Here is an 18,756-nt window from a genome sequence, read left to right as displayed (position 1 = left end):
GTGTGATGTGTGCATGTTCTATGATTTAATAAAGGATGTTGACTACTCTCTGGCTGCAAACCATGAAGTAGATTAATGGCACTGTGTGTACGTGTGTGTGTGTGTGTGTGTGTGTATCAATGACAGAATGAGAGGTAGAGAGAGGTAGAGAGAGGTAGAGAGAGAGAGAAAGAGAGAGTATTTGATGGATGGAGTAAAGTGACAGCAGAGTATTAGAGGAAGAAGGGAGTACGGCTGGAGCTGTGTCTGTAATGCAATTCCCCTGTCAGACATCAGACTGTTTCACACAAACACACACACAAACACACATACGCAGTGTGTGGCATCCAGGAATCACACGAGGTGTGTGCTGTACGTAGGTGATCTCGCTCTGACGTATGATCATAATAAAAAGCTTAACAAACCAAGTGTCAGTAAACCACTTAAATCCATCGCTGCGAGATGTGATCAGAGCCCCTAGTTTACTGTGCAGTTTGTCTAATGGTTCGGTGTACAAGGGAGGAGATTTGTTCCAGCACCCCAGCAGCACAGCTACATCTGTGGATTTATGTATCTATCGAGTGACAAGCTGTTTTGAACTGAGTGGCCCGTCCAATGATATTACTCATAGCTCTAATTTCAGAACGCGTCCTCTTTCTCTCAATCTCTCTCTCTCTCTCACGCAAACTGACATACAAAACACATTCACAGCTTGGCAGCCTTCAATTGGTCCCCATGGTGATCATTATTAGCCGCTTTCCATCTGTCTATCTCTGAACTGTGCAGGCACCCATGCACGTAGCCATGTGCAAGGGGCTATACATGCATGCTCTCGCATACAAACACACACAGAGATTTGTAGTATGTTATTTGCCCTCCCAGCAGGACCAATAGCTTGTTACATAAACAGGGGCTGTTGTCTATGCCAGACACACACCATGCCACTGAGCATCGCCCTGATACCCTGACAGGAGCACGGGCCACACAACAGCTACACCAAATGCAATTATAACAGACCTCATACTCATCAGTGTTTCAATCAGCCAGTCAATCAACACTATAAATCTGTACATTTTTATATTCATTTCCTCAGTTCATGCTTTTTACAGATTACTTTTTCCGGGCTGGTTGCAAGTACAGTTTCGACAGGAAAACGACTTTCATATGTGCCTGGGATTGATGCATAAATAAATAAACAAGATTTTGCACTGATTGATGTTATGTCATGTTTATCACCAGTAGCAGACGGCAGCAGATGCAGAACGCTGCCTGGTGACTAACAAGTGATTCAGACACATCGCTGGGGCTTTTTTTAAATTTGGTTTAAATATCAAAGTAGGTGCACGATCACAAGGTCAATCACAGATTATCTATTTAAAGTGCCAAAACTGCGAAGTGTGAGACATGAATTAGGAACAGGAAGGAAGAGATTTGCTTGCGTTCAAAGCTCTCTAAAAACGTGTTTAGTGGAGTAATCACTAGAAATTAACTCTTGAGGTCAAACAAAATCTTACAGACCTGAGTCTTCCACGATGGCCGTATCCATGAGGGTAGCCATGGCTGTGGGACCTTCTGGGAACCGGCCTGTCCTCTTCATGCGTGTGATGTAGCGAAGGCGAGCGGGAGTGGGAGGACCTGGAGCTGCCCGTACTCTGGAGACTGCTGTCGGGGATCTCTCCATGACGGCTCTGACACAGAGTATCATAAGCTCATGTAAAACATTGCAATCATCTTTGTGTGTAACGTATGGACCAAAACTACTAATGAGATTATGTCAAAATGTTTTTTTTTCACATTTTTTCCTTCACTTGTTTCTTCAATGTGAACATGCTGAAATGTGCACACACACACATTAAACATTCAAACACACACACACAGCCTCGAGAGCTCTATCTCACCTCTCCGAGGCTGCTGTGCTGCTGATGCTGCCCGAGAGCTGGCAGACTTCGCAGTGAGGGGACAGGGGAGTGACCCTGACGCCCGCGAATTTCTCTGGGGGCCTGACCGTGGATGTGATCGTGGTCCCCGTTCAGGTTGTTGTCACTCGCAGAGCGGAGCAGGGATCGTGGCGAGGGCAGGGTGCCAGGCGTCACACGTCGACGGTTGGTGTAGGAGGGGGTCTCCCTGAAAGGCACTGAAGGGAGGAAGAGACACCGAGAGCAGCAGAGCTTAACGGACTCACCACATCATATAAAGCTACTACAGCGAGCACAATGAACAGAACGCTTTGATGGGGGAAATAACCGCAACTCCACACATCTCAAGGTCACTCAAATTTGTTTGTAATCTGACAGTATATATTTAAAGTAATAATGATCAATAATTATCATATTTTGATATTGATTACTGAAGAATGAAGAAACAAATACAGAATAAAGAAAGCTGATAGATAATGGCATTACTGGATATTTATTGTAGTTGTGAATTAAATATTCTCTTCATGGAAAAACTTAAAGTGTATCTATTGTGTAATGATGGAGTGGCAAAAGTATTATTTAACATAAGTGAATTATAAATTCCAAACATTACATGTTATTCCTATTTTAACCTGTTTATTGTAAAAAGGGAGAAAACATTTGAATACCACATTTCACAATGTAAAACTGTGGGTATTACATCCTGTCCACACTAGATGGCAGAGTTTCCTGTATGTACATGTCACAGAGAAACTGCTCAACTCAGCAGGGATCCAATAAACCTTCTCCACATCCCTTACCCTCACATTTCCATTTCCTTTCCCCACACCTCTGTACATAACCTGTAATCATTTTCCTTGAGCTTCTCCACTATCCACGCTCAGCCATTCTTCAGTCTGATGTCTCCCTGACACCACATTCATGTTTAAACCTATAAAACACTGAGGGGAGCCTGGAGATATACTACCGCTGCTGTCAACTTACCAACATCCGATACTTTGTGGACCTTTATGATTTCAGCCAGATCAAAGTTTCCTGCTATAATGGCCACCTGGAGGAGGAGGGGAAAAGAGAGGAGTACAGGGAAGAGAAACACATAAGTGACGGAAAGTGGACAACAGCAAAATTTCATTCTATGGAAAAAGAAAAAAAACAAACACATATAAATAGATCCTATTTTTTTTCTCTCTCTCACTCTCCTAATAAATGTTTTACAAATTTAGTCCTTTGTTGTGGCAGATGTGTAAAATCTGTATGTGTAGCAATGTCCTGGGCACTGTGTGGACCAGCCTGCCTTGTGTACCAACAAATTATCTTTGATCTGCTCAGGAAGTGTCTGTGTCAATTTCACACGGACTTCATCAACCAGAGAGGCTGGAAATCAGACACAGACTGTGATGGTAAGCCAGAGGGGGGTGGGCGTCGTTACGCTGCTTAAGTTTTTAATAGCAATCAACATATTCTATGTAGCAGCGTTAGGCTGTGTGGGACAACTCATTTAACCCATTCAGCTCTCACATGTCAAAGATGTAATGCTGCGGTCACATGGAATCAGGGAGACGGTAGACGGCAAACCGGATATCACGGTAGTGGACGAGAGCAGGACGGTAAAATTAGGTGAGGCCGGCAGAGAATACCAGCAACGGTAGCGTCCAAAGCACCTTGTGGTTTTTAGGTTGCAGCTAAGATACTGGTATCGTATGAAACTAGAACATTTAAGGAATCCATTGGTACCAACCATGTCATACTAGCTTGTCACCGAAGAGGCTAAATAACACTCCAAACTTATGCTAAATTTTGGCGAGGAAAAACTATCCACACAGTATCCACACGTCTCCCCTTTACAGATGTGCCCACTTTATGATAATCACATGCAGTTTTGGGTCAAGTCATAGTCAAGTCAGCACACTGACACACTGACAGCTGTTGTTGCCTGTTGGGCTTGAGTTTGCCATGTTATGATTTGAGCATATTTTTTATGCTGAATGCAGTACCTGTGAGGGTTTCTGGACAATATTTGTCATTGTTTTGTGTTGTTAACTGATTGCCAATAATAAATATATACACACATTTGCATAAAGAAAGCATATTTGTCCACTCCCATGTTGATAAGAGTATTAAATACTTGACAAATCTCCCTTTAAGGTACATTTTGAACAGATAAAAATGTGTGATTAAAAAGTTAATCACGATTATCTATTGACAATCATGCGATTAATCATGATTAGACGTTTGAATCGATTGACAGCCCTTTTTGCGGCCCTCCATGACAGAATTTACAACCTGATGTTACATAGCTTCCTCATACCGGTGAAAGTTGTTTAAGTTTGCAATGGAATATTAAGAGAAAGCTGCATTTTACAACTACATGCATTACTAGAATAATAGTGGAGACAAAATCATTTTATTTAATGTATTTTATTCCATCATCATAGTAACATATCATCATGCGTGTTTCGTTTTTCTGTCCTGCCATTTCGTCAGGCTGTTTGTTTTTCCCGTGCCGTCCAGAAGGTGTTGTGTGTCTGCCGTCTGCCTGACCCCATGTGAACGCAGCATTAGGTATGATTACACACACAGAAACATATGGTGTTTCTTGGATACCACACATACCTGAAAGGCGGTCTGGCTGTTGTAGTTCTTTATCTCCTTATTGGCCCCTCGGAACAGGATGACTCGTGCACAGCTATCCTGAATGACAACAGAGAGATGTATGTGTTTGGGTAGGACTGTTAAATGTCATCGTATTTGATTTTTACCATATGCAACAACATTAAAAAAGAAAAAAGTGTTAGAAAAACAAAACTTTATATAATTTGGACGTGATTTGGTTCATAAAAGCCAAATATTGTGTGGAATACAACAGCGACAGATGTTCTTAGAGGCATGAGCAACCTCTGATCACATGGCTTCATGTGTGAGCTGTTTAAGGCAGCTCTAGTGGCAGCTTAGAATGAACAAGGATGCCCCTTGAGAAATCTCCACCACTACCTGACATAAGATTATGTAGGTTTAGACTATAGGGGAGACTAAATTGATATTTCATGATGAGGTAATGAAAGGCTATCATTACGTTTACTCAGCTATAATTAGTGTGAAGAAATTAGTTAAATATTTCATTTTACATAACTCCCTTTCTCATATCCATGATGCTATCAAAGTGAGTGCCAACACTGCTTTCTTTCTCTTTTAAACACATATACTGTATGCTCCTTAATCCACTGCAGACTACAAGACTTTGAAAAGTTGCTGTGAGGCTCTCATCGCAAGACGTGAAGACACAAGACTGAATTAAATAATTGCATTATTGAGAGAAACATGAAAGGTCACTGTGGGGCAGATTGCAGCAGTTTCAAGTGCAAATGTGATACATTCTTCCCCAGACTTATGTGGTGTATGTATCAGGAATCAAAGAGCAGGTAAAAAAAATATCACACAATGGATATACACAAGCCACAGTGGTTGAGAAAAGAAACATGAATTAATCCACAGGAATATCAGTAACATCAGACACACTGTAAAGTGAGCGCACTACGCAATTATCAAGAAAGCTACAAAGTTCACTAAAAACAAACTGATTCTTAGAAATAATTAGAGAAATAAATATATTAAATATCCTCTGTCTGATTGCAAAAGCAAACAGACGGCAGGGAGCTGTGGTTTGTGTTGTGATACACTTGAACTTTACATTAAAATAATTGTAGTATCATTACAGGCTGCAACTGAACTCTCATGATATTTTTTACTGCATTTAATTCAGCTTGTTTCCTGATATCTACTATTACATTGATAATATAATTCTGTGTGTAGATCTTTTCTTGCCTCAGACTCGTTTCCAGGGTGCCCCACACAGATCTGAACTGCTTGACCTAGAGGACCCGCCCTGACCGCACAGGAGCAGATTCAGTGCTGACTTGAGAGTTTTGGTCTCAGGCTCATCATGACTCAAGCCAGAAGCATATGCATATAAAGCATCGTAAATACCAAAGGAAACTAAGGAACCCTCCTGCTGTCAAGCTATCACTGTTCGGACTCTCAGATGACTTTAAAGCTAGATGAGGCTGGTGCAACAATTAGTCGGTCCATGTGCAACAAAGGATTTTTGTTCCCATCTTGGCAGAAAAATGCTTTTTGGGTATACTGTCTGGTACAAACAACTGATTCATACTAATGTCCTTGCTAATGACGAATGCAGAGAAAAGCTACCAGACAGCTAACATCTTCCTCTTGTGGAAAATCAGGAGCCGGAATGAATTTGTGAAGCCAGTGGCTGAAGGACGTTATACCTGCTGCAACTGTGAATCTACATAAAGACATAATGATTGCAATTCAAACTGTTAGGAACAAAGGCTTTAAGGCATTAGTGAAAACTATGTATTCGCAGTACGTAATGTAATACCATTCTGCAAACATTTCAGCCAAAGCACAGCGACCCTGAAGTTGCATAGCAGCTGTGAAAAAGGGGAGAACAGAAGACGCACAGCGTCAGCTCTGCAGAAATGAGCTCGGAACTTCCAACATGTATGAAACTCTGGCACCACAACCACTGTAGGGTATAACTTTAACTCTTAGCATGCCTTAGTGTAGTACTGCACTCAAGTAACAAATGAAGAGGGTAAAAATACATGCAGATATACAGTACATTGTTAGTCTACAGAATAAAATTTATACCGCTATAAAAATTGTACCTAAAACCATCCAGCCATAACTTCCATATATTTACCTCTTTTAAAGAGGACATGAAACGGGCATGTTTTGGCACTTGTAGCGCCCAAATATATTAGAAAAAACACCTTGCATGAAATCTAATTTTAAAAAGTTAAGACCACAGATATGACAAATTTATTTTCGTAACTTCTAACTAGCTATCTAGCCAGCGAGCCGCCATGTTGGAGTGATGCCATTGTATAAGTAACGAGATTGGTTTGCCTCCGTTCGCATCCAGCGGTTGGCGGTCAGACGGTCAACCTTTTGGGTTAAAGAAAAAAGATATTGTTCCAAAAGGTAAATTATTGTGCCTAGTGTTGGTTTGTGATGGCTACGATGTTTTCTTAATTTGCCACTAAACATGTGTGACACCTTTATGGCAGTTAATATGGAAAAATATTGCAGCAACAGTAATCTGTGTTAATCCCACCGTTATAATTACATGATACAAGACTCAAAGAGAGAAATGTTCAAAAGAAGAAATCCTAAAACAGGAAGGGAACCACAGGAAAAGCTTAAAGACACTACAGAAATGGTGCTTGGCGTTAGCGTCAGCCAGTTGCCTCTGTTTTAAAGGATAAACGGGAAAACGGAGGATGTCGGGACGACAGCGGTGCGACTACCGGGGCACCGCTGTTGTCCCCACACCGCCCGACACTGCCACTGACAGAAGGTGGTGTCCGTGTGCATGTCGGCTTGGAAGTAACGCTATAACCGAGGAGAAGACAGGTAACATTATGCCAATAATGTCTCTTGTGATTGTTTTGGTGACGTATAAGGAAAAAAAGTAGTAATTACAGCAAACACAATGGGAATGCAGGAAAAAAGGAAATAGGCCCAAACACAACCTCTACAAATCATCAAAGTTTGCAAGTGAGTGTAGTAAGACAATGGTTATTATAAAAGGCACTAAATGTAGAGCCTGTTGGTAAAGCAATGGTTAAACTATAAATAAAACATGAATTTAATACAAGGAACACATAACAAGCACAAAAAGGACAACCTCGATAGTTGACAACCACACGTTTCTCTCTCTTGTGTGTGTCAGACTATTGCCATATATTGTGTGTAAATGAGCACAGGCCCCTCTGGCAAAAGAAAAAGCCCAATTGTAGATTGATAGACGTGGTTATGTGTCCATGTGCTGGCTGGCTGGGGGTCGATATGTAATTTAACACCGAGAGCAGAATTAACAGGACTAGCCTGCTCTACAATCAGCACAATGACTCTGGTGACTCCAGTGAGTCACACATTCAGGGACACGCACGCACTCACACATTCATTGAACATGTGGTTCGGTTCATAGCGTCCGTGTGATTTTTCTCATCAAGCTGGGTGTGACTGATGAAGCACTCTTGTATTATAACAGATATACAACTGTATGAGGTCGACACTGATGCTTTGGAGCACCCTCTTCTTGTAAGACACGTAGACGGTAGCTACGGGTGCTCTGCCCTGAACTGGGCAGGGTGTATAATGACCATTGTGTCCACTCGGAAAACCTGCATAGGCCCTGCAAAGTCCATGTAAACATAGATGGTGAAGACGTGGGGCTGTTTGTAAATGGAGCAGGTGTTATGAATAATGCATGAATACCCTTGCTGCTGATAGCCTATACAACCACTAAGGGTCTAAAACATCTAAAAACCTATAGAGATAATCGCCTACGGCTGTTAGCTTAGCTAATTGCTAATCACCCATACATTATGCAGTTGCGTGCACAATGTACACACACACACACACACACACACACACACACACACACACACTTTTCAGTGTAGAGAGTCACAATGATCACCGTTTCCAAAGTAATTAAAGAAAACGTGAGGATCTATCTGTAGACAACCTTGTATGTGTTATTCAGACAGATCTGTGAGTGCAAACGTACGTGCATTTGCCCTTCTCCGCTTTGGTGACAAAAAAGGGTCATTTAACAAAAAGTGAAGGAGAAATCTGTTGAATGAGGCAGCTTTGAAGAAAGGTATCATGCCGAACACTTCAAGGTTGGAGAGAAGTGTTAGTAGAAGAGTAACTGGAGACGTTATCAAGTAAAGCACACGAGTTGAAACAGTCAGTTCCTTTTACCCTTGTCTGGTTGGAGGCTGTTTTGAAGAACGTATCACAGTGTATCCTGCTATTTTAGCACACAGTAATGACAACACGGTTATCGGTTTTAACTGTTTTGTTGTTCTGCTCAGATTCAGTCCTCTTCGACTGTCTAGAGAGCTGAGATGTATCAGCATTTCTTTGAGCTCTGTTTACAGTGTCAAATCTTCCGGTCACTATTTGTCTGACTACTGAGCTCCTGAAAAAAACTCCCAGCTGGAAACTGTGTTGTGTTACTATGACAACCAGCAACCATGAGTTAGTGACCTTGAGTGCCATGAAAGGTGCCATTAAATAAAATGTATTATTATTATTATGATTAGTAGTAGTAGCATGTCAGTAGCTGTGTCTTAACATATTATGCCTGTGCATATTTGTTTTTAATGTGGTGATTTTGATGTTTGTTGCTTTTTTCTCCTGTTTTGGTACGTTTGGAAACATAACATGAAATGCAGGTAAATCTGTAGTAGGCAGAATATTTTTTGGCATCATTGGGCAAAAATTCTATAATAACCTTTCAGCATATTGTAATTCAAGTGTTCTGAGAGAAAACTAGACTTCTGACGGGTTCTGAACGGAGACTTTGGCCAATCACAGGTCATTTCAGAGAGAGAGCGTTCCTATTGGCTGTCCATTCAAAGGAGGCAGCTGTCAATCACTCGTGAACTCCGATAAAACGGTCAAACTAGGCAGTGCTGATCAAATATGAATCAATATTCTGTTACTGTAATGACTATTTCTCTCCTCAAATGTTTTCAGAATCATCTTGTAGTGTACAGTTTAGCTATAAAATGAGAAGTTTGCTCCGGCTGGTGGGCAGCGCTTTGTGTTTCCTCAACTGATCTCAACATGGCTGCCGGGTCACAAACTTTCTCATTTTACAGCTAAACAGTACACTACAAGATGTTTCTGAAAACATTTGAGGTGAGAAATATGGATTACAGTAATAGAATATTGATTCATATTTGATCAGCGCTGACTAGTTTGACGGCAGGCTCCAGCTCGGCTCTCATTGGTTGTTTTCCTCTGGTCTGTAAAATCTTGCAGATGCCATCAGGAGCACCGGAGGACACAGAGGCACATGATTTTTTTCAGATTACCTGTCTCATGCAATACTGTCAGGATATAGTGACCGTGTTTTATAAAAAAATAACTTTTCTTAACCATATTTGCTCCGATTCTACCCACTGCTGCTTTCATTTAAATGTCGCCAATTTTTTTTTAATGTAGTGAAGCATTATCAAAAACGCATGATAAACTAGAAGGGCACTCAGAGAGCGCAGACCTCTGCCAAAGCCAATCCGCTTCAAAATTTAATGGGTTCTTCTTTGGCCCCTGCTACACCTTTCCACCAAGTTTCATGAAAAACGGGCCAGAAGTTTTTCCCTAATCCTGCTGACAAACAGACAAACTGAAAACATAACCTCCTCGGCAGAAGTAATTAACAGCGGCTGCTCCCACTTTGGGAACCACTGGTCTCAGGGTCACACACAAAGCCCCATGTGGCGCACCTGAATCTCTCCGTCTACATGCAGGTTACAAGATATCAAGCTTGTTTTATTGTGCCCGGTGTCGATGTCGACACTGTGTTACCTTCTTAAATAATCAAATGAATGAAGGCTTGCGAACCTCAACAGCTGAATTCTTGAATCTGTGCCATTTAGAGACATTCTACACACTTTTACACACACAAACACACACACACACACAAGGGAACGGAGGCCAATTACAGTGTGGGCCATCTGTCTTGCTCTTCTCTCCAAGGCTTCCTATAGGAATTCATTAAGAAAACCTTTCCAGTAGTCGTTACCGTGGTTTGCTAGATGTGATTACATTAGCTACACAGGAATACACAGTGAGCTAAGTCAAGTACTTTACAGTAATGACGCGGGTCAGTCATGTGTAAAGAGTGTGACAGATGGTACCTCTCACAGCCGTGTTTATACAGTTGAGGATTCCTTCTCTCATTAGAATTGAAGCAGATTTGGCATCCTCCGCTGAATGCAGAGCTTGTTTTTTTTATATTGAATTTTGACTGACAACTAAAGCATAGGATTTCAGGCTGGAACAATTTTAAATAAGAGCTGAATTCTTCCTTATTAGTGTGTACAATAACAGCATAATACAAGTACTGTCGCATGAAATACAGTGATACTTCCTCTATGCAGCTTATTATAGAGTTGCCCCAAGATGTCATTGGTCTGACTGGTTTGAACAGTTCTGTGTGTGTCTTGCGCCACCTCTCTTTAATTTCACTCATCAGCGTTGTCCCCGTTTGCCATTACAGTACCTACTGTGTTCTCAATCATTCATCTAACCACCTCCCATGGGTCTGTCTGCCAGGTAAAAGACCCCTACCATGTCTTCATTCACTGCTGCTGATCACATATGGTAAGCTGAAAAACCCAGTACGTACATGTTAATGGCCAGTCGGATCCCAGCGATGGGACAATTGATCAGGCTGATACTGTTTCTGATGATGTTATCTCGCCATTCATCCACTCGCTCCCACTTTCATCTGTTCCTCTTTCTCTATCTTTTCTCTCTCCACATGGATATATTGATCTTTGCCACTGGACTACTACGCAGGTTCCCGGTCAATTCTACCAGCCCGTTTCTCTCTGTAATGGTACATAATCATCCGAGCCAGGCCTGTTTCGAGCCTGCTGGAACCCTGCTAAGAGACACCGTTTCTGGGATCAATCGGCTCAATATGGTGTTCGACCTCCTCTGGCAGGATAACAGCCGTCCTTAGCAGTGGAAGCAAACAAAGCTGGGACCATTACCAGACTGTAGACTTACAAGAAGTTGTGCAAGTAACTGTAAATTAAACTATTCATCCATTTTCTCTTTGATTATATCCACTCTTGCTCCACACACTCGCACAAACACACAACCTCTGGCCCTCCCTCCACTGAGAAGTGTAATATGTAATACCTTCAGTCACGTGGATTTGTTCCAAACAGATTGTATTAAGTTTTGATGCTGTGCTTCGAAAAACCCACGGTGACACACACACACACACACACACACACACACACACACACACTCTCCTGAGACTATGGTGTTCCAGTCCAGTTGAAGCAGGTCATTCCTCATGACTGGCATTAGTCGAGCAGCACACAGTTCCAATTACGACATGGAAACACACACATATTTTTCACTTTTTGTTTGTATGAGAGAGAGAGAGAGAGAGAGAAAGAGAGAGAGAGAGAGAGAGAAGCAAAGTGCTCATTTAATGTTCATGAACTGAGCACTACTCTCTATTTTCCAAAGAAGGAGCTGAAAAACCTCTTCCAGATCGCCCAGCTACGTGTTTCTCCTCGAGCGGCCTCTAACCGAAGAGGACAACGCAACACATGGGCACACTGGACCAAACAACACTCATCCTTTTCCCGGGAGAACGCTGGTTTTCACTGCCCTCATCTCCCCCATGTCCTCATGTACCTCTCCTGATATAGAACACATTCATTCATATTTTAAAATATACACTGTTTCATTCCTGTTATCACAGATCCTAAAATCATATTATTACTTTATAAGCTGCTACTACCATTTACGTCTTCCAGTATATCGCATAGAGTGCGATACAAATACAACACATGTGTTATACCCTGTGGTCTTAATGCTCAGGATGATCGGAATCATTATCCGGATCACCACCAAAATCGAATGGATCGTTCATTGTGCTACACCACACAACTCCAAGAAATTTCATTGAAATCCATCGCGAACTTTTGGAGTAATCCTGCTAACAGACAGACAGACAAACCAACGCCGGTGAAAACATAACCTCCTTGGCCCAAGGCCTTTGGCCTTGGCGGAGGAAATGAGCCTACATATGACATAGGAAGAGGAACCCAGTGTTTTCTGATCCAGGCAGCCCACAAAAAAAACTGCACAAGTACTGAAAAAGTGAATTTTTCATTATATATCCCCTTTAATACATGCTGTGCAGATAGAAAATGATTGGAGATGCAGACCAAGGTAAGATCCTCAGTGTGTACTCATGAATGAGAGCTGGAGGTAGTCACTGTAGTACTGTACAAAGAATCAAAGCTGATCATTGATCCTTATGAGGAGAACAGCTTAACCCTCCTGTTGTCTTCGGGTCAAATTTGACCCATTTTCAAACTTCATTATATCATAAATATGGATGTCTTTCACCTAATTGCCCCAAAATTACATAGATGGTTCCCTTATATGGTCTTTGCAAAAATATAAATAATGACCACTACTTTCGTTGAATTTGGGGTATTTTATCCAAAATTATAGCACATGTGGTGTTCCTGGGTCAATTTTGACCCGGTGGTGCAATGTGTCAAACCCTCATTAAACTTTTTTTTAATATTATAATATTTGTAATATTCTGACTAAACTTTGACATATACCGGTCTGTGATTATCCATCAACGTTATTCCTCCATTTTTGAGTATAGTCCAAATAATTCATAATTTCTGCATTTTTTCCTTAAAAAAAAATGAGGTTTCATTTCATATAAATTAGATTTATTGACCATGAATTCCCCAAAAAAGTGTAAAACTTGTGGTCATGAGTTGAAATGAAGTTGGCCAAAAAGGTGTAATCCAGAATTGGGTGATAATTTATAATGTATACTTTAAAAACAGTCAAACCAGACCGGGTCAATTTTGACAACAACAGTTGCATGGTCGACGGGAAGACAACAGGAGGGTTAATAATAACTCTGCACACAGTCTCAGTCTGGCACTGATGGCCTCTAAGGTATCAGGCACATTTCAAATACAGAGCATCAAAAAAATAATAAACTACAACAAAACACTGTTTGCTGCTTTCATCCAAATTGCAGCAGACGGAGTGCATTAGTGTGAGATGGAAACCCACAAGACAGAAATATCCCTGATCTCTGGCCATTTTGCTGCCACACTCCCACTTGGACCACTTCTCTTCAATCTCCCCTTTCAGTCCATTATCATAACAGACAACAAATACAGTGGAGATAATGACCAGGTAAAGGATACCTCTGCTTCAGACTGCCACTCAGGTACACACAAGTGTGCATGTATGTGTGCACACACACGAAGAGGTGAAGCTCGGTGTGAATGCTATCCTGCAAATCAGGCCCTATGGACCTTTTCATTGCCATTCTGTTGCTACGGCAACACCTCTGGTCCAAGTTCACTTCCTGTCAGCTACTGCATTAACAAACATTGCAACAGGAAATACAAAGGGGCCCATTTAGAGTGTTTATGTGGCCAGGTTGAAAAGGTCCGTACAGTAACAACAAGTCTCTGCATAGCACAAGTGTCCTTGAGCGAGACACTAAAGCCCCACCAGGTTCAACGCTGCAGCACAGTGATCGCTTCTACTGTACAACTCTTGGAGGATGAGAAAAAGCTTACGAGCTTACATACGTAATGCTCACACATACACACTACAATTCAGGTCCGCTAATTTCATGGTAATTAGGTGATTATTAGCAAGTAAGCTATTTGACATTTCTTTGGAATTACTGCCAAATCACCCCCAATATCTACCTCAAAAGTTATCAACATTATTTTATTATAAACATTAATTCATAATTATATTCCGCTGTTTCCCAATAGCTGGCAAATTTATTTAATACATATCCAGGAAAATAATACAAAGTTAATTGATATGCTTTATTTCCATGTCTGCTGATAAATATATAATAATTAGCAAATTACTTATTTGAAATTTCTTAAAAAACTCCCTGAATCATTACATTAGCTACCAGGTTATATCTGTATAGACAATAAGTCACACAATGGTGAGATTTGTGCCTGATCATAAGTGACTTCTATTAGTTTTGGTTTTCCACCTCCGATGAAGAGCAGCGCACATCTGCTTCTCAAGCCTAAGGGCCCTATTTTACCGATTATATGCTAATTTAGCATATAATTAGTAAATAATGTTTATAATAAAGTAATTTTCGATCAATTTTACATACATAAAAGTCCAGTATACTTGGCTTATAGGTCTACTTGTACTTAACCTTTTGATCAAGACATACTTAAAGGGACTGTTTGTAACTTTTTAAGCGTATAAATGTAGTGGGTCGGCACACATGCGCGTTCGCATATGCGCGCTCGCGTGTGGCCGGAGCCTCGATTCCGCTGCCTGCTCTCCTTCACTCAGACAGAGCAGGCGTCCTCGCTGTCTCGCTCCACCTCTAGACGTGAACGCGCGCTCACTACACACTGCAGAAGAGTTAGTTTATCTCTGAGAATATCTAGTGAATGTACAGGAGACGTTTGTGCAGAAATAAATGCTGCAGCTCCTCCAGACCAACAGAGGTTTTCCGTGTCTTGTGAAGAGACAGGGCTCCTCAACGAGTTACGTAATCGTCTCGTTACCGACCGGGTGCCGGTGTCTTCGGCTGCCGGCTGCGGTCGGAAGGCGATAACGTAACTCGGTGAGGAGCCCCGCTGCTGAAGCCTGCGCTGAGCAGGAAAAGCCAACACTAGGATCAGTAGTGATTCATGGAGAGACCTCCGTCTGGTCAGCTAACATTACTGCCAAGCAGCTGAAATATAGAGTGATATTGCGGTTTTAGCTGACGTCTGTCGCCTCACTGTTTTGAGCGATGCTCGTTCATGTCTATGTAGAGCGAGCAAGCGCGAGCTCGACGCTGACTTTCGTTGATTTCAAGGCCACAGGTGTCACTGTTAAGTCCCTGTTAAGAAAAGTATAATTAAGTATTCTTGGCTTATAGGGCCTACAGAAAGGTATACTTGATTTGTAGTTGTGCTCACGTTTTGATAGAGTAGCCTATTAAAGTGTGTGGCAAATACAGTATGGTTAAGTTTAGGCGACTAAGACCACTTGGTTAAGGTTAGGGAAAGATTGTGCTCATGGTTAATTATTTAAGAAATCCAACAGACTTTCAGATGCAACATGAGCCGCGGCCACTGGTGTCTCAGGTAAAATGACACTCCTGCATTGGCTCTGAACATTGGCTTTGGGTGTAAATCATGTATTGCGCACCTGTCCAATATGAATGAAAATCCACAGAAGACTCCACTGATCAAGCATACATGCACATTTTTTTTAAATCACTGGTACCTGGTTGTAGAGAGCACACACGTGCAGGGCGGTGTTTCCAGATGCATTCTGGGCGCTCATGTCAGCTCCGTAGAACAGCAGGTGTTCCAGGTGCTGCACATGGCCATAGCGGCAAGCCTGAAAGGACAGATTCACACATTTACTCTTCCTTCTTTACTTACAAAGTCAAAAGAGGGAGCAATCACACAGAAAGGAATATACATGAGCAGGACAGCGTATTTTACAGTCATATTTGTTGTACTGAAATACACAAAATGAGGTGTGTAAAAGTGTGACAAAGGCTCCATACCGGAGTTTAACCAGGGATGTAATAGGTATGTGCCAAATGAGTCAACAGCACATTGTGTTTTTGTGAGCTGATCAATCACAATGAAGAAAGGGTGAAAACTGATGCTACATAAACAATTGAGAGTTTGGCTGCAGTACCCGTCTGGCTCTGCCTGTTTGGACCAAGCCAGACAGTCTTTTTTATGTAACCTACCTCTTTCCTTTGCCACAAAATAAAGTTGGAGCAGAGATTATAGTGGAATAGCTTGAATATCCTCAAATACACTACACCCACACAGTAAGTGTAACAACGACTAAAACATTTACACCTTAAAAATATAAAATTATTGGATCACTTCTTTGTGTTTTTCCTTGGGCTGATTCTCCTCACACATGTTGTTAACAGTCTCTAAAAGCAAGCGAGAGCCTTGTTTGTATCACCTGAAGCAAAATCTCTGGGTTAAAATTATTTCGACAAGACTGATGCCTTTTTTTTTCCAGCTTCTTTGTTTCACATAACTGGGAGCAATAAACTTTTCATCTAATCTCAATCTCCTCTCTCCTCTCTCCCTCTTACTCCGCGGTTTTGTCCTGTGTCATTGACAAAGAAGCACACCGACTCTCCCCAGCGATTGTTCTCTCCCTCCTGTGTTCTATCTCGCTAAGAGTGTGTGACAGCAGCGAGACAGCACACAAATGATGCTGGGATTGTTGTTGGTTATCAGACCTTCAGCAGTGTATCCTATTGTACACGATATATACCTCTAGAATACTAATGCTGGAGAGGACACAGTAAAAAGGAGGGGGACGAGGACAAGGAGGTGAAAGAAATGAAATGGGGTGAAAATGTCTAGGGCTGAAGGATTTTTGGATTTATTGTACAGTATCTTGAATTTAGAAACACAAAAACATGATCTGATTCAGGGTTGCACTCCTTCCGTTAAAAGCCCTTCATACTGTGTCTTCACACCAAAAGGGAACTCTGTTTAACAAGCAAACCCTCATCTGCATCGCTCCCTACGGTGGTACCTGAACACGCTTGCTTTAGGGGAGGTAGAATGGAGGACAGAAATAGTGTGTGAAACCTATCAGACACCGTCATGCAAGAACATTTTTGTATTTTTTTTCCAAAAATGATCTGTTCCAAGTTGGACTCACAAAACTCTCTGAACTGCACAAACTTCCCGTAAATCGCTGGTTTCAGACTGATGAATGCCACCGGGTCATGAGGACGTGCACATTCGTGAGATTTTATCGTCAACGCTCCTAAAATTGTCATATGAAGCTACCTGTTCTGCTCTGTGTGTGGGCAAATTTCATTCATGAAAAAATGTCATAGAGTAAAAAGAATAATTTCACACCGCAGAGCTTCAAGTCCTGCAGTCAGAAATCAACACATTTTGCAGTGTCAGTGGTTGTGTTAGAGGACCACTTTGTGATTATATTATTAAAGAAGACCTAGTATGCTCATTTTCAGGTGCATATTTGTATTTTGGGTTTCTACTAGAACATGTTTGAATGCTTTAATGTTTAAAAAACACTTAATTTTTCTCATACCGGCTCTGCTGCAGCACCTCCTTTCACCCTCTGTCTGAAATGCCCCACCAAACTCTTCGGACTCCGCTCCAGCTCCGCTCTAACAAGCTTTATTTGAGGGCGTACCAAACTAGCTGCTCGGCAGGTATTATGTAAATACTTGGTGACGTCACCATGTTACGGAAGAAAAGGCGGGACTTCAATCAAGGCGTTTCAGGCAGTTCAGGAGCAGTGTTTTTGTGGGGGGAGAGTAACTCCTTTTGGCGTGGACTTTGGGCTTTGTAACATTGTAACATGCACACAAAACTATATAACGCACTAAAGGAAAGGGAAAAAGCACAAATGCATAATCGTCGCTCTTTAATAGTATAGCTGCCAACGACGTGTCATCAGAGCAGCAGTATACTGTGACAAACACAAAGAGGGAATGTTTTAGGCTACACAAAGTTAGATGTGTTTTCCCCCTGTGAAGGAAGGCAGACCTTCTGTTCATGGCATGTACTGTAATACAGGTCTGGATTATAAATAAATTAAATAAATAAATACATTTAAAGTACAAGAAAATTGGTGTACAGTATGTCACAAATTCACAGATCTGTGTGTACGACTGGTTCTTGCATGTCTTTACAGAATACAGAACTTTTGAACCAACGTGCTTGTTCAAAGAAACACTTCACAACACAGCGGTCACCACAGGTGACTGTAATTAATTTAAACTTTTGGTTAATTCTGTGTTTTATCCTCGTCTACAAAGCTCAGTACAGCTTATTCTAGAGAAAAAAAAACAACTTGTGAACTTTTCATCTTGCTCATAATTACTTCACAATAACAATAATAGTAAGACCTTGAGATGAACTCCACCAGACTGAGTAACTATGGAAGAGAGGGGAGTCGGGGAACATGCGAGTAATGAAAGGTTGGTGCAGGAGAATATTCACCAACATGGTGCTTCTTTTTGCAGTTTTATTTGCCGAGTTGAGTTTCTCTACTCACTTCAAATTAGTTTTTATATGTACAGTGGCAAAAGGTAAAATAGTACAGGTAGAATAAAAACAGTATTAGCTTGATTTCTCTACTCTCATTACAGTAAAATGTTGCCATTCAACATTTTCACTGCACTTATTCAGTGTGAGCAACAGACGTGATGAGTCCCACGGCTTTCTGTTTGGTTCCATTTACA

The 18,756-nt window shown here is 41.4% G+C and overlaps 1 protein-coding gene across 9 annotated transcripts in view; it reads right to left on the bottom strand.

The window, feature by feature from the left end:
* The window catches only part of shank3a (SH3 and multiple ankyrin repeat domains 3a), a 211,121-nt gene that overhangs the window by 84,773 nt on the left and 107,592 nt on the right, over positions 1–18,756 (bottom strand). For 8 of the 9 annotated variants that reach the window (XR_005206500.1, XM_037766242.1, XM_037766244.1 and 5 more), the window contains 5 exons: positions 15,774–15,890; positions 4,509–4,586; positions 2,880–2,946; positions 1,878–2,113; positions 1,498–1,667 (listed from right to left, as the gene is read on the bottom strand). Coding sequence is in view for 8 of the 9 variants with exons in the window: in XM_037766242.1 (XP_037622170.1) it covers positions 1,498–1,667; positions 1,878–2,113; positions 2,880–2,946; positions 4,509–4,586; positions 15,774–15,890 (668 nt within the window). In the remaining variant the exon portion in view is untranslated. Of the gene's footprint in view, positions 1–1,497; positions 1,668–1,877; positions 2,114–2,879; positions 2,947–4,508; positions 4,587–8,490; positions 8,680–15,773; positions 15,891–18,756 lie in introns of those variants that run through there. The other variant, XM_037766250.1, reaches the window with a different exon arrangement.

This window comes from Sebastes umbrosus, chromosome 4, assembly GCF_015220745.1.
Source record: "Sebastes umbrosus isolate fSebUmb1 chromosome 4, fSebUmb1.pri, whole genome shotgun sequence".
In the NCBI taxonomy this organism is placed as follows: Eukaryota; Metazoa; Chordata; class Actinopteri; order Perciformes; family Sebastidae; genus Sebastes; species Sebastes umbrosus.
Note: the sequence above shows the minus strand (reverse complement) of the source record. Positions and strands in the feature narration are given on the sequence as shown.